The following is a 23,307-nucleotide window of genomic DNA, read 5'->3' on the forward strand; positions in this document are numbered from 1 at the left end:
AAGAATACTCTTTGGTTCCATCATTCAATCATTTCTGCTAAGTCATGCTCAGGGGTTGGGACTTTATTCAGCAGTCCGGTTGAATGGGGAGCCACTGAAAGACCTTGAGAAGCAATGTGATCAGAAATGTGCTTTCAGAAGTCTCATCTGGCAGCAGTGTGCAGATTGGATTGGATGGGGGAGAGAGCAGTTAGGAACAGGTAATAAAATGCTGAAACATGGGGGAGGAGGAAGAGAAAGGTTCAACCAATGTAGAATAGGTAGGATCAATACTCCCTCTTTAGTTCCACCTCTAGACTCCTGAACTTTCCCCCAAACTTACTGATCCCTCTAGTTGTTAGTGCATCCTTTCTCATCCCTCATCCCTCTCTCTATCTTCCTCCCTCTCTACATTACTTTGAATATAATCATTATTCACTTATCTATATCTATTTTTTGTGTCTTCCCCACTCCACATCTCAAGTAGAAGACTGTTTATGCGGACGGGGACTATTTTATTTTCTTTATTTGCCCAGCTCCTTTCAAAGTACTTAGCCAAGAGTAGGTGTTTAATAAATGTCGAATTTGAATTTGACAGAATTTCATCCTTAGTTGAATATTGAGGCAAAAGCTCTTCTCACCATTAATGTTGGTCAATGCAATTGTTCATGCTGATCCATACTGGAGAAAAGCCTGTAGATAGATATCAACCACATCCATTAAAAACAAAACAAAACATGGATTAGACCAAAACTTGCAGCTGGAATCATCCTCAGGATCTATTCCAATCAAAAGTCACAGCTGCATTGGCTTTGGCCATTGTGCTTGTGGACAAATCCTAAATCTGTCTGGGTTAATGTAAGGGAGATGCGCTAGAGAATGGTTACAAAACCTCTCACCACTCAAATGTGCAGGCAGGAAATGATCCAGCTGACAGTTCCTTTCAAGCCCATAAACTGTTGTGTTCATTTATTTGGGGCTGGAGAGAAGGGTGGTAGTGGTGTGGGTGGGACCTGGATGGCTCCAGGGACCAGCATATACAGAGTAAGTCATTCCTCATTAAGCTTCAAACCCAGCTCAGGTACAGTAGTCACAAGAAATCATTGTCCCCTATTGATTACACAAGTTGACTACACATGTCTGTGTATGTGTCACTATGTGTGTGTTCTCTTTCTTTCTTTTTTTGGGGCAGGGCAATGGGGGTTAAGTGACTTGTCCAGGATCACACATCTAGTAAGTGTCAAGTGTCTGAGGTCGGATTTGAATTCAGGTCCTCCTGAATCCAGGGTCAATGCTTTATCCACTGTGCCACCTAGGTGCCCCGTGTGTTCTCTTTCTTGGTCAAGGTTGGGGCATGGAGGAGGACAGGTCAATCAAGGTGGTAGAGACAGATATAAAATACTGATCCCATTCTCAATGTTTCAACTGCTAAAGTGGGACAGAGGGGAACCAGAGGGGAGAATCCTGCCAAATTGCAATTTGAGAGCCTTCATGCTTATGAGAGGGAGTAATCAGTGAGATAACTTGTCTGTGGAGCACTTGTTTGAGCTATGTATAATCCACACACAGAAAATATTTTTCCTTGTGGGCTGACCAGGCTCATGATTGTCATTTTAATCATCACCACCACCACCATTAGTTGTTATTATTATTATTATTATTATTATTATTATTATTATTATTATTATTATTATTATTATTAGGGTGGGACAATGAGGGTTAAGTGACTTGCCCAGGGTCACACAGCTAGTAAGTGTCAAGTGTCTGAGGCCGAATTTGAACTCAGGTCCTCCTGAATCCAGGGCCTGTGCTTTATCCACTGAGTCACCTAACTGCCCCCTATTATTAGTTATTATTGAAGAGAAAGACTGGAGTGAGAAGAGCAAACCACCATTTCCCATATTGACAAGACTCACCATAATGAGGCCATCTGACATTGTTAATAGCCCATAAAAGCTCATTGGAAAAGTCCAAGAATATGCAGAATTGAAATTGACTCCTCCCCTCTTTCTTTCTCAACCAGGAAAGAATTTAGTAGCAAACCATGAAACCTCAGCACAGAGGCTTTTGTCTTAAAGAAAACCAGCCCTTTTGTATTTTCATTTACTTTGGTACTTTGATGGAAATGGAATCTCATTCATGTTTTCCCTCCCCTACTTTCTACCCCCAGCCCCGACCCCCAAGCAGTACAGATGTAGAACCAATGATCCAACATCATCCTATGTGATTCTTGTTTAAGGTACATTGGAAAGATAATGGGCTTTTGGAGTCAGAGGACTCCAGCTCTTCCATGAATTACCTCCATGATATTAATCACATCACTCTATGGGACTCAGTTTCTATATCTCTATAAAAAGGGGGGTGGTGGATTAGATGAGCCTCTAAGGTCCCTTCCAGTTCTAAGTGGATGCTTTTATGATCCTGTTGTAAAATTCTCTGGTGTGCTGGTGTGTATGTGTATGTGTGGGTGTGTGAGAGAGAGCGAGAGAGAGAGCGAGAGAGAGAGAGAGAGAGAGAGAGAGAGAGAGAGAGAGAGAGAGCGAGAGAGAGAGAGAGAGAGAAAGAGTGAGTGAAGGGGAGCCAGGAATCTTCCTCCAGAGCAGGGGTTCTTGTTGTTTTTTGTGTCATGTTTACACTTTACAGGCTGATGAAGCCTAGGGACCCCTTCTCAGAATAATGTTTTTGAAAGCAAAAAATAAAATACTGCACATAGCATTACAGTGAAATAGGTATTAAAATATGAATATAAATATGTACATGTATTCCAAATGGATAAACATATAAGATATACATATGTACATTTATATCTATGTATACAACACACATGTATACTATATAACATGTATGTTTATTGTGTCTAATATACATGTAACATGCATATATGTTATATATTTGTGTATATTGGTATAGCTATTATATATAGCCAGCCAATATATTGTATAGAAGTCAAAGGCAGAATTCTATGTAGGGCAGGTACATATCTGCACATGTACACATATACATGCATGCCAGTCAGCAACCCTCCGTACCCCCAATAGAACACTGACATTGGCTACATGGAATCCTTCATCTTATGAGAGCCCCTGGTATGGCCATACCATTTATGGGGGGCAGTATTTTGTTTTTACTGGAGATTAATCATAGGACCATAGAGTTAGGGCTGGAAGGGACTTTAGAATTCATCTGGTCCATTTAATAGATATAGAGCCTGAGGCCCAGGTCAGGTGAATGTCTTTCCCAAGGTCACACGGGTTGTATGGATTTGTAGGAGGATTGCACCCCAGCTTCTCTAATGGGTGAGTCAGGGATCTTTTCACTGGACAATATTATTCTGCTTCTGCATTCTAGTTTTCAGCCCTATTCCCTCTTTCTTCTTTAGGGAGGTCTCCAGGGCTGTTTATCCATCCATCCATCCATCCACAAACATTTATTAAGTACCTCCTATGCTCCAGGCCAGGCATTGTGCTCGACTGTTTTTGTTTTCCCCACTGCCTAGCACAGTTCCTGGCACATAGTAGGTGCTTTGTAAATGTTTCTTGGATTATTAAATTGAATTGATTCATTCCTGGGTTGTAGCAATGCTTCTATCTCCTCAGTGTTTCCTTTTCCAAACTCCATCGCTCCTCAGGAAGCAGCTGCTTCAAGTTGGAAAGGATGTCTTAAAGATGTGGAAAGAGCCATCTTGCAATGGAGTACAGGTTTCTTTCTGCCTCTTGGGAGATAAAACCACTTTGATTGTATGAGGGAAACAGGCCAACAAGAAGGTCTTTTTTTCACTGGAAAGGTTGGGGAGGGGGATATGTAGAGAAAAACAAACTGCCTAAACGTTGCTCTGGCTTTGTGGGGCACCATTAGAAAAGAAAGAATTCCTCAGGGAGTCTAGGTGCCCAGACCTTTCCCTCTTCCCACTTCACCCCCACCCACCCACCTCTGAACTAGCCTGAAGCAATAGAAAATGACAGCTCCTTCATTCCCAAAATGTCTCCCAAGGGGAAAGGAGATGGGGTTCCCTTTCTTCTCTTCTCCATTGTCATTCTCCTAATTCTTGCTTTTCTGAGTGTTGTGGGGAGTGCACATGCCTCTTCTAGCCTGGGTTCATGGAGTTTCAGAGGCTTCTGCCTCAGGTAATTGTGGTAATCTGACCATTGGAAAATTCTTTGTGGGAGAGAAAAATAGAATCATAAATCTAAAACCTTGATGTCCGGCAGTCAGTCAACAAACATTTATGAAGTGCTTGTTGTGCCAGGCTCTGTGTTAAGCCTTGGGAATACAAATACAAGTAGAAGCAAAAAGAAAGACAGTCTCTGATTTCAAGGAACTTACATTCCAGTGGAAGAAGACAACATTTAAAAGGAAACTGGAAAGATGGTGAGGGAGGTGAAAGCACTCAGGTACAAAGGGATTGTAGAAAAAAGCCAAGAGGAGGGTCAGGAGTCCTGTCTGGAGAGGAAGGAAGACATAGGTGACTTGGGCATTCTTCCAATGGAGGCTTCAGGAGGAACTAGAGGTAGGCACTGTGGGGGCTAAGGGTACTTCCAGTATGTGAAGGCTAGGGTTGGAATGAACATCTTGGTGGGGGGCAAAAAGGTTTCTGGGACATTGCAGACAAAGTCCTGGAGGAGAGTGAAGACTACAGCCTGGAGGGGAATGAATGAAGTGACCTCAGAATTCATCTTGTCCTACCACAAGAGAGTCCTGGAGCCAGCTTGTACTGACTTAGGACCAGTTGTTCAGTCTTCATTGTGAACATTTATACCTCAGAAATTGGCAAATGCTCCATCCAAAACAGGGATTGATTTACTGTTTTGTTAAAAGTGTGCAACTTATACCTCCCCCTTCCCCCCACCAGGAGAGTCAGCTGTTAAACTTTTATCAGCACAACCCTCATTATACAGTTGAGGAAACTGAGCCCCAAGGAACTTAAGTGACTTACCCAAGGTCTAACGGGTGGCAAAATCACAAGCCTCTAGTGAACCTACTGGCTAATTTAACCCTGGGGATTGGTACTTTGAGGATTTAAGGAATATGACCTCTTAGGTCTTTGCGTGGGCAAAAACTTCAAGGATACAGTTCTGGAAGCTTTAATGAATCTAGGGCTTATAACTAGGCTTTGCCTTCAGCAAACAGCTCTCTTTTCTTTGGCAGCATTGTGTATTCTCCTTGGTGAGAAACTGAACTGTATTGGCCTATTGGGTTCATAACATGGACCCTTGAAATGACAGGTCAGTTGATCTGCAACCTTAAATGTAATTAGTAATGTCATTAGTCTAATCCATAATCAATACCTGTGTAATGGCTTCCTTATTTTTATATTTTGTCTGTGGGGGTTTTTGCATTATAGATTAGACATCAATTTGTAAAAAAAATGCTTGTGAATGATGCCGAATGTATCATCTGACATCTCCATATTTACTCTGGGTGACATTCCAGCAAATGCACACACACACACACACACACACACACACACACACACACATCAATTTTAACCATCAGAGAATTGTATAGAATAATAGTGGATTCATCTCCTGCTGATAAATGCTTTTAGACTTTCTGTTGCAGTTGGCTTGACTTTTTGAATATGAGGTAAGTCTCAGTATGTCATCAGCCTGCCAGTGGTTCATAGCAACATTCAAAACACCTCAATTTTCTATTTAAAATTATAGTCAAGGGCCTTACAGAACTGGTAGTTGTATGGTTGCTTACATGATTCTATTTACTTCCCCCCTACCCCCTTAAGCATGGAAAAGGGTTTCCATATTAGAAATTAGGGCAGCAGGGCTTGAATATCACCTTTGGTACCTACTCCCTGGGTGATCCTGGGCAAATCCCCTCAAGGTTTTTGAGACTCAGTTTCTTCTTCTGTAAAAAAGGGGACCGGATTAGATCAGTGGTTCTTAATCTGGGGTCCACAGACTCCCAAGGACTGAATGAATAGATTTCAGGGCATCTATGAACTAGGTTGGGAAAAATTACATCCTTATGGTCACTAACCTCTTATTGAAAATTAGTATTTCATTCTATTTCAATTCAATTTGGCATGAACAGACACTCCCAAAGACATCCATGACACACATTTAAAAAATGTTAAGAACTCCTGGGGTAGATGATGTCTAAATTGCCTAAACTAGTTTCTTAAATCTAGAACCCTACAAGCCTTCCCTAGTGGTCTCTAGGATGAGAATGAGCCTTTATTTTAACAAGGTTTGAAAATGCAAATTTAGAACCCAGTACCTTATCAATAAAAATGGACATTTATGATATATGAAGAATTTTTTATTTCATTTGTGTGTGTGCTACTCTCTCCCATGTAGCTACAGCCAATCGATGTCTTAGTAAATTATTCTTAGGGAGGTACTGAAAGTACACAGAACTTAAGTGACTTGCCCAGGTAGAGACTAGCCCAGCTAAAATTACACAGCTAGTAAGTATCAGGGCAGAATCTGAACCCAGGTCTTCCTGAACTTGAAGCCTGCTCTCTATCCCCTTTGCTTCACTGCTTCTAATCTGAGGGTGTTAAAGAGAGTATACCAGTAATGAATTTAATGGAATGAAATCTTTAGGAGCCTTAATATTAATTTGGCATCTTGCCTCACCACCCCCATCCCCAAATTCCACTCTTAAATAATGTACTTACCTTGACCACCCACTTCGATCTTCCCAAGGCTGGAGTCATCTCCTTGCTCGGTGTGTGTGTGTGTGTGTGTGTGTGTGTGTGTGTGTGTGTGTGTGTGTGACTCAAGGTCAGACTTGGGCAGCAAAGGGGAAACTTGTCGAAGGCAATATTTATGAATGAGCTTGCGGCCTACTGTAATTGAAATTAATGTTGAGTCTTCTCTTCCAGTAACTTCCCAAGCAGACAAATCTGAGTTGACAGAGGCCTGAACTTCATCTTTCCCAAAGATAGCTCATCAGGGGGCCCTGGCTATAAATCTCTCTCCTCCATGATAATGCAAATGCTAATTGGTCTGAAGTTGGCAGTTCTTGCCATTCCAGAGCAGATGGGGGATCTCTGGGTCCTTTAAGACCCTGTGGTCTGTGGGGAGACTTCAGTGGGAACTGGCAAAGTCACTGTGAAGGAAAACATTTTTAATGCAACCACTTGAAAGGTCTTTCAGAAAATGAGCCTGCTCCTTCTCTAGTGGGCTGGTTGAAATGAGAAGTGACATTTTCCCCAACCTCCCTTCCCCCCTTTCCTCGCCTTGAAGCATCACCAAGTTTGAAGAGTTGGTCCTGAGAGGGAAAGTCTTATGAAACCCAGTCTCTGTCCTGAGCTCAGATGCACAATAGACAGAATCAAATCAGGATCCCCTATTCCTTTGTCCTAGAAATGGATGGTAGGAGCTAGAGACCTTTCACCCATTTCACCTTTCACACAGGCCTTTCAGCCTATCTGTGGTATACAGAGCATTTTATTTTGGTCTGGGCCTATGTTTCTGTCAGTGGTCACATTTCCAGTGTGGAAACTCCCTCCACAGATGTAGATGGACAACTCTCCTCAGAAAGTTGCTTGGGGTCATGGAGAGGTTAAGTGACATGGCTAGCCTGGGAGTTTGCGTCAGAGGCATGACTTGAACCCAGAACTTTCTGAATCCAAGGCTAGCCCTCCACCTGCAATGCTAGACTAATAACTTCTTCTTAGAATGATGGGATTTTGTATGTGGAAGTGACCTGAGAACTTAATCTGGCTGATTTTGCAGATGAAGAAACTCTGGCCCAGAGATGTGAAAGTCACTCGGGTAGTTAGTGGTAGAGCTGTGACCAGATTCCCTGGAGCACTGGTTATAGAAGTAACTAACTACCTTTTACACCACCCTTAAAATCCATGTGAGAAGCTATGTGCCTAGTGCTGGGCAAGAAGGCATCATAAAGCAGTGGGAAGAATGCTGTACTTGGAGTCAGGGTTTGTATGTGAATCCTACGTCAGCTATTTAGTACCCATGTAATCCTATTCGAGTCACATGATCTCTCCGGGCCTCAGTTTCTTCATCTGTAAAATGGGTAAAGAGTAGACTAGATGACATTTGGCACCTTTTCTAGGTCTAGGATCTGGTGATCCTGGATATAGTCCCTGCTTATATTCTTATTGGCCCCATCCATCAACTATTCAACTGTTCCATCCACTGAGTTGAGCATCATGGCAGAGCCTTCCACATGGCTTTGCCATTCCTGTAGAACATGGTCCTTGGTATTGGTAGATGTAGTTCTGTGCCATGGGAATTCCGTCAAACTATGATGCAATAGGGAGGGGAGAAGAGAGAGCATTTTTTTTTTTTTAGTGAGGCAATTGGGGTTAAGTGACTTGCCCAGGGTCACACAGCTAGTAAGTGTTAAGTGTCTGAGGCCAGATTTGAACCCAGGTCCTCCTGACTCCAGGGCCGGTGCTCTATCCACTGTGCCACCTAGCTGCCCCAGCATTTCTATTCAAAGAAAAGGAAGCAGTTGTTAGAGGTAAGATCAGATGGAAACTGATATAGAACTCCAAGTCCATTCCCTGAAATGGAGTACACTGAGCTGGACATTATAGAATGACAACACATTCTTTTCACTGTTTGGAAAGCAGATAGTTGGTACAGTGGTCAGAGGACTGAATTTAGATTCAGGAAGATCTGGCTTTGAATCCTTCCTCCAACACTTGCTATGTGACCTTATAGAAGTCACTTGACCTCTCAAACCCTCAGTTTTTTTTCTGTAAAAAGGGGGTAATAATGGCACCTACCTCACAAGTTATTATGAAGATCAAAGGAAATTATGTGGGTGTTTGTATGTATGCAAAGTGGTTTGAAAACCTTAAAGCACTATATAAATAATGATTACTATTAGTATTCAACTTGGGTCATATCTTCTTATTGTCCCATTCCATTGTCCATTGGGGAGCTTTCTTCATGGTTCCAGAGACTCTTGGAAGTGGTTTGCAAGTCTTAAAGTACTATATCAATACCAACTATAATTGGTATTCAACTTGGGTTATATCCTCTTATTGTCCTTTCTGTAGTTCATTGGAGGTCTTCCTCCATGGCCCCAGAGATCCTTGGCCTACATACAAGATTCTGGGAAGGTTTTCTCCTTGGATTCCTGTTCAGGCTAGATTGTGTGTTTCAGTGGAAAAACCGCTGGGCTATGAGTCAAGAGACCCAGGTTCCTGGTATCAGGTATGCTACTGACTGGGACTGTGCCACTAATCTGTGTGACATCAGGCAAGTCACAATTCCTGTGCACCTTGGTTGCCTTTTCTAGCCAGTGCCTCGTGTGGACTATAGTGCCTAGCACACAGAAGTGTTTAAATATTTGCTGAAAGAACAAATGAAATGTATCTTCCATGATTATCCTAGTGAAAAGGATCCACTTTAACTCCCTCAGAGGAGCAAATATCTAGAATAAAGGCCCATCCAGAATCATGACTGGAAAGCTGACTGCTGCTGTGGTTCTGTGAATGGCCCTGGTGATTTCTACTAATAAAATGACATCCTATATTTTTGTAGCAATTTATAGTTTTTCATCTTATTTCTTTTTTAAACATGTTTTAAAAATTGATGCCTTTCGTTTTTATATCACATTTATTTTCAAATACATCCTTCTCCTTTTCCTTCCCCAGTGAGCCTTCCCTCATAACAAAGTTTTTCAAAGAAAGTGAAAATGAGTAATTTAGCAGAACCAAGCAATGCATCAACTGTAACTCAGAGCATATGTGATATTTCACTCCTATCCTTCTGCAATGAAAGAAGGAAGGTACATTTTTTAGCTTTTTTTTGTAGGACTAAACTTATTCATTATACAGTTTTTTGGTTTGTTTTGTTGTTTTCTTCTCCCATTTATATTTAGTTGCAGCCATTGTGTATCTTGCTTTCTTTGTTCTGCTTTCCTGACTTTGTATCAGTTCATATGAAATTTTCCCATGTTTTTCTGAATTCCTTATAGTCATCATCTTTTAACAGCACAGATTCCATTACCTTCACCTGCCATACTTTGTTTATTCATTTCCCAGTCAACCTGCAATCTCATTTCACATTCATACTGTGAGGTAGGGAGAAGAGGTCTTGACCCTCTTTTATGGATGAGGAAACAAAGGCATAGAGATGAAAAATTTCGACTTGGAAGAGACCTTAGACATCTGCTTCATCTGACATATGAGGAAACACGGCCGGAGAAGTTAAGTATCTTGCTCAATTTCACGTAGTGATTCACCCAAGACATAACGGCTAGTCAGCAGTCAAGCGATCTCAGCACAATCTCACATCACCTAATTCCCAGCTGGAGTGGTTTCAACCACATGACTTGTCTCAGGCCTGTCCCCTTGGCTCTAGTGGCTCAGACACAAATTGAATTGAGGTAATTCTGGTGCAAGGATCCAAGAAACTGTGGGGAACTTTGATTTATAAGCCTTCTTCCCATGCCTTTTTTCTCCCTTTTAAACAGATAACCTTGACTTCATCTTTCTGCAGAAAGGACCAAGTTGAACTATGCTGTCTTCTCAGAGCTACCTGATAGGGAGGACGGGAGAAAAGAGGTCTGTGTGGTTGGACTTAAAGGTCAGGGATCTGGGGGTGTTAAGAAGGAGCCTTTTGTCATTATTTCCTATGAGTTTGAAGACTGAACTCCCTTTCCTCTATGTCCTCTCCCTCTTCATCTGATCACTTAGAATTATAGAATCATAGCATTTGACAGCCCACGGGACCCCAAGGTGTATTTAGTAAAATGCCTTCATTTGACAGGTATAGAGATTGAAGCTCAGAAGGGTAAAGATTTTCCTGAGATCTCACAGCCATTCAGGGACAGAGCTGTATCAGTCCAATTTCTTCCCTCCTAGCTAAATGCTTTTAAGTCACTCGATCATATTACCTTGTGTGTGGCAATTGGGGTTAAGTGACTTGCCCAGGGTCACACAGCTAGTAAAGGTTAAGGGTCTGAGGTCGGATTTGAACTTAGGTCCTCCTGAATCCAGGGCCGGTGCTCTATCCACTGCACCACCTAGCTGTTCCAATATTACCTTTTTAAAAAAATTAAAGGTAAAATTATTTTTTTTTCACATCAGCTTTAGTAGCCTATATCATAAAACCTTAGAATTTTAAAGCAGGAACCAACCTTAATGATTATCTAGTTTAATGCAAATGATGGAACTCAAGTTTTGAGAAGTGAATTCAGTCAGTCAGTCAACTAGCATTTATTAATACAAAGAAAGGCAAAAGACAGTCCCTGTTCTCAAGGAGCTCCCAGTCTAATGAGGGAGACAATATGCAAACAGTTATGTACAAACACGCTATAGAAAGGATAAATGGGACATAATCAGCAGAAGAAAGGCACTCAAGTTAAGGGGGGTCAGCAAAGATTTAGAGATGGTTGCCCCAAACACCCTTCCAAGCAAAAACTCAAAACAGTTCAGCAAAACCAATTGATACAATGACTGAGTTAAAATGCATCTCCTTTTCACCTTTTATAATTTTCCCCTTGTAAAATAGAATGTTTCCTTTAACTCTGATAATTTGCCACTGACTAGACGAGGCCAGAAGATCATACATTTAGACCTACGAGGCACCTCAAAGTTCTTCTAGCCCAAATCTCTCATTTTATAGATGAAAAAAAAACTGAGGCCTATAGAAGTTAATTGACTAACCAAGGTCTTTCATTTGGCAAGCAGCAAAGCTGGAACCTGAACCCAGGTCTTCCAACTCCAAATCTAGGGGTCTTTCAACTGTTTCATATGGTTTCTTTCCAGATTTGAAAAGATTACCTTATATTATAATGGAGATTTCTGCTCAATTATGGTTTGGCAGGAAATTATATTCCATTACTGAGATTTTCTGATTCTATGCCATTCATCTTACTGCTGCCAGTTCAATGAATGAATGGATCTTCCCATCCCATCCCCCTTTTTATGTGTATATTTTTATGGATATGTTTTGTTTCCACACAACAGGCACTGCCCAACAAATCCCCTAACCAACACCCTGCAGAGTCCAGGTTCCAAAAATGATTGTTTTGTTGGTTTCAGCAAAACCAAAGGGCTTATGGGACAAGTCATTTGAGTTTGCATTTTTTGGGGGGGTATCATTTACCCCTTGTTAACAGATCAGATGTGTGCTTTAACTTTGATAATTTGGTGTTGATATTTTCTGTTGTTTGATCTGAGATTTTCCACCTTTTCCATGTTATTTTCATTATTGTAGTCACTATGTATTTTTTCCCTTTAGGTTCTGCTTTCTTCATTCAACATTACTTCATACAAGTGTCTTATCTTATTTCTCATGAATTCTTCATGGTTCAGTAATATTCCATTACTTTTACATACCATAATTTGTTGGATGATTTCACAATTATCAGGCTTATATATTTGTCTCTAACTTTTTGTTCCAACTGTAGCATCCAAGGTCTTCCATCACCCATGGATCTCTTTACATAACAAATAATGCTATTATGGATATTTTCTTTCTGTCATTAATGTCTTAGGGACACAAACCCGGTATTTTTTCTTGAAATAATCCCAAATTGTCTCCCACAATAATTGGACCAATTCATAGTGCCACTATCAGTAAATTAGCATGACTGTCTTCCCATAGCTTATTCTAAATTTTCTCCTATTTTTCTATCTGTTCTCATTTGATGAGTGACTCTTTTTCAAAACCCCATGATTATGTTACAAGGAGAAAAGAGCCTCCTGGATCTGGAGGTACCTTTTGGGACCAAGATAACATGATTCAGGCTTCTCAGATCCATTGTGACTTAGAGCAGGTCTTTTGTGTGGTTTTTGACAACAGGTTATAAGAAGGTTTCTGTGGGTGGCTGACAGATGTATGAGGGATTGTTGATATTCTTGCCACAACAGTGCATCATAATTAGAGGGCAGAACTGGAGTAGGCAATGAGAACAATAAGAACATAGGACTTTCCCCCTGGAACCCCTAACACATTAAGGGAATGAAGCAAGATTGTTCTTTTTACTCTCTTCCTTCTGTGTTGTTGACTGGGTTGCTTCTTGGGAACGGGTACTCTGTGAATACTTGTTGAGTTGATTCTCGCCATAGTCTCTTTTTGCACGGGTGAATTTGCACTTGAATTATAGATAGAATCTAGGGGGAGCAATCAGTGGCTTCCCAAACCTTTTCAGTCCTTGTACCTCTAGACTTTTTTATAAACCTTGGTCCCTATTCAATATGAAAGTTCTCTACAGATGCAAAAAAAAGATAAAATAAAGAAGTCATGTAATTTCAGTAGAAAATATGGTTATTTACTATATAAATATATATGTATACATATACATACATATACATACATACACATACACACATACATATATATGTGTGTGTGTGTGTGTGTGTGTGTATATATATATATGTATGTATGTATGTATATGCTCCATACCCCTTGAGAAGCTTCTCACACCTTCTGGGGGTACACATATGCCAAATTGGAACCCCCTGGGCTATATGAATCCTGGGGCTGACACTATGTGACTGTTAGGTTCTTACCTCTGTGTTAAAAATAAGTATCTATATTTAGAGCTCATAGGCATCACCATTGTTTATTTCAGCAAACATTTAGTGACCACCTACTGTATGCGATGCACAGGTTGCAGAGGCCCTAAAGATAAACAAGATGGTCCCTGCCCTCTAGCTGGGGAGATGTGGCATACACACAGATAGCTATAAAGTAGTATAGAAAGAAATGTGCTGTAAGATAGCCTTCAGCAAAGTACAATTACTTCTCAGCAGAGTAAAAGGGAGAAGATTATATATCAAACTGGACCTTGAAGAATGGGTTAACTCTTTACAGGTAGAAACAAAGCTCATTAGGTTTCTTAGTACGGATATGAAGAGAAGAGCACCTCTGAGTCACTCTCCTGCTCTGTAGAGGCTTGGAGTCTAAGAAAGATACATTCATGCTGATAAATGTACAGGAAGCATTTGAGGGAGCCAATGAGTGAGTATAGATAAGTGCAATGAATGGAGGAGGTAAAATATTTACATTTCATGTGGGCTGAGGGTTAAATACATTAGTGCATGAGAGGTCACAGTGAGACAGTAGATAGAAAATACAATCTGGAGGTAGGGGACTTTGGTTCAAATTCCAACTCTACCTCTTATTGTGTGAATGTGGGCAAATCATTTTTTTCTCTAAGGTGTCTGATATCTAAAATCTTCTTCATCTTCATCGTCATCATCATATTTGTTGTAACCAACTAATGAATCTTTTTGTTTCTTTTTTGGCTCTGTTGGTGGTGGCAGGGGCATATGATGGTCCAGTATCCTTGAGGGAATTTTTGAAGTGCAAAGTCACTCCACATACATAACGACATGTCATCTGTAACTTCTGGACTCAGAGAGTTGTCTTGGGCATTGAGAGATTAAACAACTTGCCTATGGTCACACAGCCAGAAAGAGGATTTTCTAACCTCAAAAATCAGCCTTCTATGCACTACACCCTCCCAGCTTTTAACAGGATTGCTGTGAGGCTCAAATTAGATGATGCATCAAAAGCATTTTGCAAACCAAAAAAAAATCTTCACCTAAATACCAGCTATTGTTAATAGGGCATGGGTGGGTGGATGGGGGGTGGTAGAAGAGAGTCTGATAACTCATCTTTACACTGAGCATGACAGCCTTGCTCTCTATTGGTATGGACAGGTCTGGGCCTCTCTTTGTCCTATAGCCTTCAACATTGGTGTGCCAGAGACAAGAGGGAAGGATTCTAGAATGTGTTGTCAAAGAGCAGTTCCTAATTTTGTGATCACTGCTGTCACTACTCAACTTTGTGGCATCTTCTGTGCCTAATGCCTCAACAAATGATAATTTCCCCTGGAATGCACACAGTGAAGGAAAAGCCCCCTGTAGAAACCAGACTCCCTATAGCTTCACTGTCTTTGCAACAGAGAATGTTCCCTTTTGGCCTCTTCCCTGCCTCTTCTTTGTTTCATCTACCACCTTTGGTTAGCTTCTGATCAGGAAAAAGATGGGTACCCTTGTTAAGACTACTAGCTTCTATGTCTCTCCATCCATCCAGTTCAAATGTCCTGCCATCCTGACTGTGGCAACTGGGACAGCCCAGGAATAGAGATGCCCACAGCTTCAGGGCATTGTTCCTTATCTTTTTCACTTTTTTTTTTTTAGTGAGGCAATTGGGGTTAAGTGACTTGCCCAGGGTCACACAGCTAGTAAGTGTTAAATGTCTGAGGCCGGATTTGAGCTCAGGTACTCTTGACTCCAGGGCCCGTGCTCTATCCACTGCGCCACCTAGCTGCCCCGTCTTTTTCACTTTTGATGCTCTGACTCCCATACCATTGATCCCCTAGTTCTGGAGGTAGGGGATGTGAGTTCAGATATAGCCTCTGACACTTACTGGCTGTGTGACTTCAGACAAATAACGTTATCCCCCTGCACCTCAGTTTCCTAATCTTTAAAATAAGGGGCTTGGACTAGATAGCTTCTTCAGTCCTTTCCGTGTCCCACCATTCACTGACACCATCTTTGGAATCATACTGAGCATATGACCAAAGGGAAACAAATTGTAAGTTTTGGAATCTGGTTTGCTACATAGACAGAGTCTGGCCTGGTGCTAATCAGTCACCTAGAAGAGTGTGCCCTCCTCTATGTTGTCAGAAGTATAAGTTGGTCACCAGAATAGGTGGAAGGGAGTAAAATGTACGACTGAAAAAGTAGGAAGAAGCCAGATTATACAGAGCTTTAAATGCCCAATAGAGTTTATATGATTGAGAATAACAGAATTTCAAAGTTGTAAGGTGCTATTTAGCTTGTGTGTGTGTGACAGAGGCAGGGCAGACCAGGTCTTCCTTATCCCAAGCTGTCTCTCTAGCCACCAGGCAAGCTGCCATAAAACCCTTAAATAGAAATCCCAGGTACTGAGTGATTAGGCACCAAAAGGAATGACATAGGACTTTAAATTCTCAAGGAGTTTAAAGGAAAAGGGACATTGTGGGCATAGGAAATCAGGAAAGGAATAGGGATCTAGTTAGGCCCTGAAGAAAAGGTAAAATCTGCATAGGTGGGGAAGAGGGTCAAGGGAGACTCGCCATCAAGACTCGTTATTAAAGACTGTCTCAGTCTCTGAAGATTGAACCCCAAGTCATAACCAAAGAACTTTTGAGTTGAAGGGGATCTTAGAGCTAATTCAGTTCAAAATTTTCATCTTGTAGATGAGGAAGGAATGGGTTCTGTTTGCCCCATGGGTCCCTACTACTCCTGTTCTGGGCTTTTGGTTTTCAAAGTCAAGTCTCCTTTGGGCCAGGCTCCAGTGAACCTTCTGGGTCACCAAGTTAATTAAAGTAGAAAAGGCCCATATTATTTCTCTTTCACCTACTCAGACACTAGATCAGCTTCTCTCTTTGGGAGAGGGCTGCTACCAGGCTGGGGTTAGTGCAATTGAGGTCTGGGAATGGTGCCAGAGTATATCTGCAGCACATGGTCGAAGACATCACCAACCCAACCCTGGCATCTACTTTTGGGTGAGTAATTTGACATACTTAATTCCCTAAATAGTTTCAAGGATGAAATGTGAGTCTGGCTCTTGGGGAGGGATACAAATAGGGAGAGATTTCCCCTTTTCTCAGGGTGAAGATTTGATCCTCTAGCCTTGAACCTAGCCCACCAACTCATTAACTTTGGAGGTGTAGCCCTCTTCCTACTCACAATAATAAATCCTGTTCTCATAGCTAGCCTAACTATTTCTCCTTTAGGGTTCTAGAGGTCATTCTATAAATGCTGCTAGATGATTCTTTAATTCTAGTGGATTAAGCCCCTTTCTCCCTTTTTCCTCCACCCCCCAGCACCCAAATGTTTCCTACCCTCATCCTCAAGATTGTCAATTGAGAATTATTTAGTCAGTTAATCTAAAGTAGATATTTATAAATATTTTTAAGAATTTTTAAAAGGAAATTTTAAGAAATATTTTTAGATATACTAAGGTGGTAGTGTAAATACCTATGAATTTCATAATTTCAGAAAAAGCCTGTGACAATCTCTCCCACAAGTACATAGAGAGCACATGAGGCAAAGGGGGACAACTGGATGCTCTAAGTCCTTTTATCGGATTCTTGGGACACTTAGAAAGCTCTTCTTAGATATGGTGTATTCTTGTTTCTGGAGTCCTTGTTGAGCTGAGAGGCAAGTCTGTCCTTTGGTCCCAGTGATGCATATGCTGCTGATTGCTGATCCAGGGATGTCACTTAAGATAGAAATGGGGACCCTTTGAAGTTGGAGAGCCCTCCTCCAATCAAAGGTTGTGGGGTGGGAAGGAATTCTGGTTTGGGAGTTAGGGGAACTGTATTCAAATCTAGCCTCTGATATTTGCTAGGTTTTTTTTTTTATTTCAGCTTCCTAGGACTCAATTTCTCTCTCTTTAAAATGAGGGCCGTAGACGGGATGGTTTCTTCCAACTCTGATCTATAGTCCTTGGAATCCCAATGATGTAGCCTTGTCAGCGAACTACACTTTTGGAGACTCCTACAGGGAGATGTGATGGGGTGAAGAGACAGGCCAGGAGGGAGAGGTGTTGGGAGGGAGGGCTGAATTGTGGTTATCATTGTACCATTAAAGGAGACTTCTGTGATGAGGGTACTTTTTCAGTTTCTGCAGCTAAAGGAAGCAACTTGCGGTCTACCCAGAGGTTTTATTTTCCAATGCTTGTGGTGTAATTCCTGGGTGGGAGAGGAGCTGGATTGGCTGAGAGGGAGAGCAGAAGCGAGAAACCTTGGAGTCCAATGTTTTCTTTATCTTCTCAGCTCTCCTGGTGGCCTTGGCTATCTTTGTGGCTGCGATCCTGCTTTATGTTCTGCGACTACATGGGTCAAAGTAAGTTGGATTGTGTTTCCTTTCCTCTTTGTGATGTGCAAAAACCTTTCCACCTGTACCGTGCTGATTAATTGCATAATTAGTTAGAAGCCACATGTTGCTGCTCAGGGTGTATTTGGTCTAAAAATATTTTTATGCGAAAAACATTCCAGAACCTAAAAATATCCCACCAGCAAATGTTCAGGGTAACTGCCTTGTAGCGTCTGCTTTTAGCTTTGACTCCATTCCTTAGTGAGTCTTGGGTAACAGAGAGAAGACAGGTCAGGTGTTGTCTTGGATGATCTTGGCCCATTAAGGCAGGAAAAAGGCTGTTATTCCCAGAAGAGAAGGGGAGGGGGAAAATGCTTGTAATTGCCCAGGTTATTTTTTGTAATCTCTCTTCCAGTTCTAAACAACAAATCTCCCTCTATAGGCAGGGGGAAAGTCTTTCTCTTCTGTTGGATAGCTGCCCAGGATCTAGACCCACTTTAGAAATGCTTTCATTTTCTCCGATCTGGATTATTGCCTCAACCCTAGGTATGGAACTACATTTGGAGAGAGACCCAGCAGTAAAGTACTTTGTGTGTACTTACAAAAAAGGGCAGGACAGGGACAGCTCAAACCTTGTCTGCCTTAGGGTAGCTGCCACAAGGGGTTTAATACACTCAAGTTATTGTTGTTGTCGTTTAAAGGGGCTCTCTATCAGTTTTATTAATTCATTCATAGGACTCCAGAGCTGGAAGGTTCACCCTCCTCCTTTTACAAATCAGGAAAGACCCTGAAATATAAGTAGCATGTTCAATGGCATACAGCTAGTAAGGGTCAGAGCTGGAATTCAGTGCCAAGTCTTTGATTTTCAAATCATTGCTCTTTCAATTACAGCATACCATTCATCCAGCCAGCCAGCCATCCAACAAACACTTATTAGGAGTTTACTTTGTTCAAGCCAATGTACTAAGATGAATGAGACATAGTCCATGCCCTAAAGGAGAGAAAAAGCATAAAATAAACACAAATAACTGGGGTAGCTAGGCGGCGCCATAGTGCATAGAGCTCTGGGCCTGGAGTCAGGAAGACTCATCTTCCTGAGTTCAAATCTGCCTTCAGACACTCACTAGCTGTGTGACCCTGGGCAAGTCACTTCACCCTGTTTGCCTCAGTTTCCTCATCTGTAAAATGAGCTGGAGAAGGAAACGGCAAAGCACTCCAGTATCTTTGCCAAGAAATCCCTAAATAGGGTCACAACAAGTTGGACCTGACTGAATAATAACGAAACACAAATAATTAGAATACAAGGCAGAATACATACCGTAAGAGAGGTGATGATGATGAGAGCTTATTGTATGCCAGGCCTTCTGCTAAGCATTTTACTGACATCATCTTATTTGATCCCTATAATAATCCTGGGAGGTAGATGCTATTATTATTCCTATTTTACAGATAAGGAAACTGAGGTAAAGGAAGGTGAAGTGACTTGCCCTGGGTCACACAGCTAGTGAGTGTCTGAGGATGGATTTGAACTCAGGTTGGAATTAAGTGTTATACAAGATTAGAGACAGGGGCAGCTAGGTGGCGCAGTGGATAAACTCAAGAGTACCTGAGTTCAAATTCGGCCTCAGACACTTGACACTTGCTAGCTGTGTGACCCTGGGCAAGTCACTTAACTCCCATTGCTCCACAAAAAAAAGATTAGAGACAGACAGAGAGGCAGAGAGAGGCGCAGAGAGAGAAAGAGAGAGAGAAAGAGAGACAGACAGAGACAGAGACAGAGACAGAGAGAATTCTACCTGGAACTGTGGTGTGTGTGTGTGTGTGTGTGTGTGTGTGTGTGTGTGTGAGAGAGAGACTGAAGTCTTCAATATTCTTTTGTTTTGTTTTGTTGTTTTTGCGGGGCAGTGAGGGTTAAGTGACTTGCCCAGGGTCACACAGCTAGTGAGTGTCAAGTGTCTGAGGTCGGGAACTCAGGTCCTCCTGCATCCAGGGCTGGTGCTTTATCCACTGTGCCACCTAGCTGCCACCTAGTCTTCAATATTCTTTAATTTATACTGGGCCTATCAAGAAGATAATAATAGAATAGCATTCTAGATGGAGGAAATGGCACCAATCAACAAATGTTTATTAAATACCTACTATCTGCTGAGCTGGAGATACAAATAGAATAAATTGAATGTTACCTACTTGCAAAGAAGTTGCAGTCTCATGAGGGCATGAGCAAAGGCATGAAGGCAAAGAGGCTCATGGGATGTTTGAGGATCCCAGTTGGAATCTAGTGGTCAAAAGACATATACTAAAGCTAGGAGTAGACTGGTGCAGTGTCAGAGCACAGAGGGCCTTGAATGCCAGTTTGAAGCTAATGGATTTACAACCCTTACTTGATGTCCTATCAGCTGCAGATGGTTGATGAGAATAGGGATGATAGAGAACTCTGCCATTTTTAACGGTGTGAAAACTTTTTACAGGCTTCGCTGTATTCAGGACTGCTACCATCTGTTCCAACACAAATGTTTCCCTCGGCTGTTTAATCGTGTAAGTGAAAAAAAAAGAAAATCTCATAGCTCAGTTCATCTCCATTAAGTTCTTCTTCAGTTTGAATACCTGCTTAATACCAGTTTGGATGGCGGAGCAAAGGTTTGTCCGTGCTTCAGTTAGGGAAGAGGGCCATGGCTCATGGTTGAGAGCCATCTCTGTGGGACTTGCAGTACCTGACCAGAGATTTGTGCCTTCGTTTTCCCATCTGTTTAAATGGAATTGAGCCTACTAACCTGGGATCTTGTGAGTGGAGAAGAGAAGGAGGAAGCAGAAGGATGGAGCAGCTAGTGACTGGGAAGCATTCTATGATTAATTTATTTTCAACACATTTTTATTAATAGTAAGCATTTATATACTGTTTTAAGGTGTGTAACATGCTTCACAGATTTTAACTAATTTGATCCTTACAACAACCCTGAGAGGTAGATGCTATTATTATCCCCATTTTACAAATGAGCAAAATGAGGAAAATGAGACTTAGGTCAAAAGATTTGCCCAGGGTCACATAACTAGTAAGTACTTAAGGTAGGATTTGAACTCATTTCTTCCTAACTGCACACCCAGTGCTATATTTATTTATTTATTTATTTTTACTAAATCATAAAAGTATTTTATTATTTTCTGGTTTCATGTAAAGATAGTTTTCTCCTTTCCTCTTCCTCAAGACAGCAAGCAATCTGATATAGGTTATATATGTACAATCACATTAAACATATTTCTGCATTAGTCATGTTGTGAAAGAAAAATCAGAACAAAAGGAAAAAACCTCAAAAAACACAAAACAAAAAGTAGAAACAGTATGGTTCACAGATATGGAGAACATTTTCCATCAAGAGTTCTTTAGAATTGTCTTGGATCATTGCAGCACTACATTTATTAAGCACTTGTTTTTTGCAAGGTGGTGGAGATGTAAAGAAAAAAAGGAAAAACAAACTCCTTGCTCTCAAGGAGCTTACATTCTGCTGAGGACGTACGTCTTGTTAATAGAGAAGCAATTGCAAAGAATGTAAAGAATAATACAAAATAATTTCCAGAAACAGAGAAGTTGAAGGTAGGAAGGGGGATTGGGAAAGGCCTCCTTTCCCATAAGAGGTGACTCTTGGGTTGTTCATTGAAGGGAGGTAGTTGGAAGTGAGGAAGGAATGCCTTCCAAACACCTATTCAATGAGTTTCTTTGAAGACAATGCAAACTGTGCACCAGAGAATATGAGATGGAAAGATACTCCCACAAATTTGGCTGAGAAGTGCATGAAGACTTTGCCCCAGTGTCTGTCTTTTTGGTCTATTGTCTTATTCCATATGCCCCTTCCATTCAATTAAACAGACATTTATTTTTGCTCTTGTGTTTTTATGGTAGGGACAAACCTCAATGCCAGGGAGTCTACCCTAGATCTACTCATAGTCATTCTTGAGAAGAAAGGAGGTTGGGGATATGAGGAAAGTCACTTGCTGACTATATGCAAGCATATTTTTTTCAGTATCATGGGGCAGTAACCACTTCCTTCTCCTTCCATCCTGCTACCTACATATACGTGTGCGTGTGCGTGTGTATGTGTGTGTGTGTATGTATATATGTATGTGTAAATGGGAGGTAATCACAGAGGGCAGGCAGTGGGGCGAACAAGTAAGTACAAGATAATCTAAGGAGGTTGAAAGACAGAAAGTGAGCCAATTTGGTTGGAAGATAAAGTTTTTGAAGGGGAATAATATAAAATAAGTGTTTCTCTGGAAATACAGTGATACACGAAAGTAACTAATTTCTGAAGATGTAAAGTGACCAGGTGGCATCTGAAGGGTGAGAAGACAGAACCTTAAGCTTCAAGCCCATAATTAAATACAGTAAGTCACATATAAACACAGGTTCTATTTAATGTCAATGATTACTTTAGGTGGAATAATGATCTCATAAAGTGCATGCACATGAATACTTTACCAATTTGGAACTCAGTTCTCAGCCAACTTCACTTCCTAGAACACAACTGAGAACCAAAAAGGAAGGGAAAAAAAAGAGCAACTGAAAGAGTTGTCACAAAATCCATGCTGTGTCATATATTTTCCCTCAGTCCTCACTCAGGTCCCATTGATGATTATTTTATACACAATTCTATTAAAATTGACGATCTTGTTTCCAAGATGAAGAAAAGCACTGTCAAACACTAATAGTAACAAGGACTGACAGCTGACAGTCTAACAGAAACAGACCCAGAAAGAAATCTTAAATGGACTACCATAGAGATTTTCAAGTATTTGAAGGGCTATCATGTCAAAGACAAATTAGATTTGTTCTGCCTCACTCCAGAGATCAGAACTAAGCTCAATGGGACAATGCAAAGAGACAAAGTAACAGAGAACTTACAAGCAATTAGAGCTGTCCAAAATCAGAATGAGATCCTTCAGGAAGGAGTGACCATGACCTTCCAGCTTCAGAATTCTGAGGTTCTGTGCAGGGACTGATATCTGGATTTTCTCCAACCCAAGTTGGCTCCAGAATTGGTCACAACAGAGGGATACAGCACGAGGTCCCAGGGAAGCAGGGAATAAAAGTTTTACCAACAACCATAGTCTGGGGCCATTTAGTGAGGGAACAAGCAGTTCCTAGACACTTCAGTCAGTCCTTAAGTTGTTAGTATATCACAACACAGCCCAGTTACTAAGAGTAAAAAGACATTCAGCCCATCTGCAGAGAAAGAACTGATAGTATCTGAAAACAGATGGAAAGACATTTAAATTTTTTTCTTTTCCTCTTTGACAATTCCTTAATCTGAAGTTTTGGGTCTTTTGACTGTTTTCTCTCATAACTAGCTAATATGGGAATGTTTTCCATGACTACTCATGTATAACTTATTTTGAATTGCTTGAGTTCTAGTGGGTGGGGGGTGGGAATGGAGGGAGGAAGAGAAGTTAGAACACAAAAAGGTTTAAAAATTGATGTTAAAATTTGTTTTTACATATATTTTGTAAAATAAAATTCTATTCAAAACAAACAAAAAAAGAAGGCAGGGGGGACATCTAGGTGGCAAAATGGA

The 23,307-nt window shown here is 41.1% G+C and overlaps 1 protein-coding gene across 1 annotated transcript in view; it reads left to right on the plus strand.

The window, feature by feature from the left end:
* The window catches only part of LOC122739671 (heparan-alpha-glucosaminide N-acetyltransferase-like), a 383,950-nt gene that overhangs the window by 119,730 nt on the left and 240,913 nt on the right, over positions 1-23,307 (plus strand). Inside the window, exons 5-6 of the mRNA XM_043981320.1 lie at positions 17,704-17,773; positions 20,212-20,278. Coding sequence (XP_043837255.1) covers positions 17,704-17,773; positions 20,212-20,278 — 137 coding nt within the window. The remainder of the gene's footprint in view (positions 1-17,703; positions 17,774-20,211; positions 20,279-23,307) is intronic.

This window comes from Dromiciops gliroides, chromosome 2 (assembly GCF_019393635.1).
Source record: "Dromiciops gliroides isolate mDroGli1 chromosome 2, mDroGli1.pri, whole genome shotgun sequence".
NCBI lineage: Eukaryota > Metazoa > Chordata > Mammalia > Microbiotheria > Microbiotheriidae > Dromiciops > Dromiciops gliroides.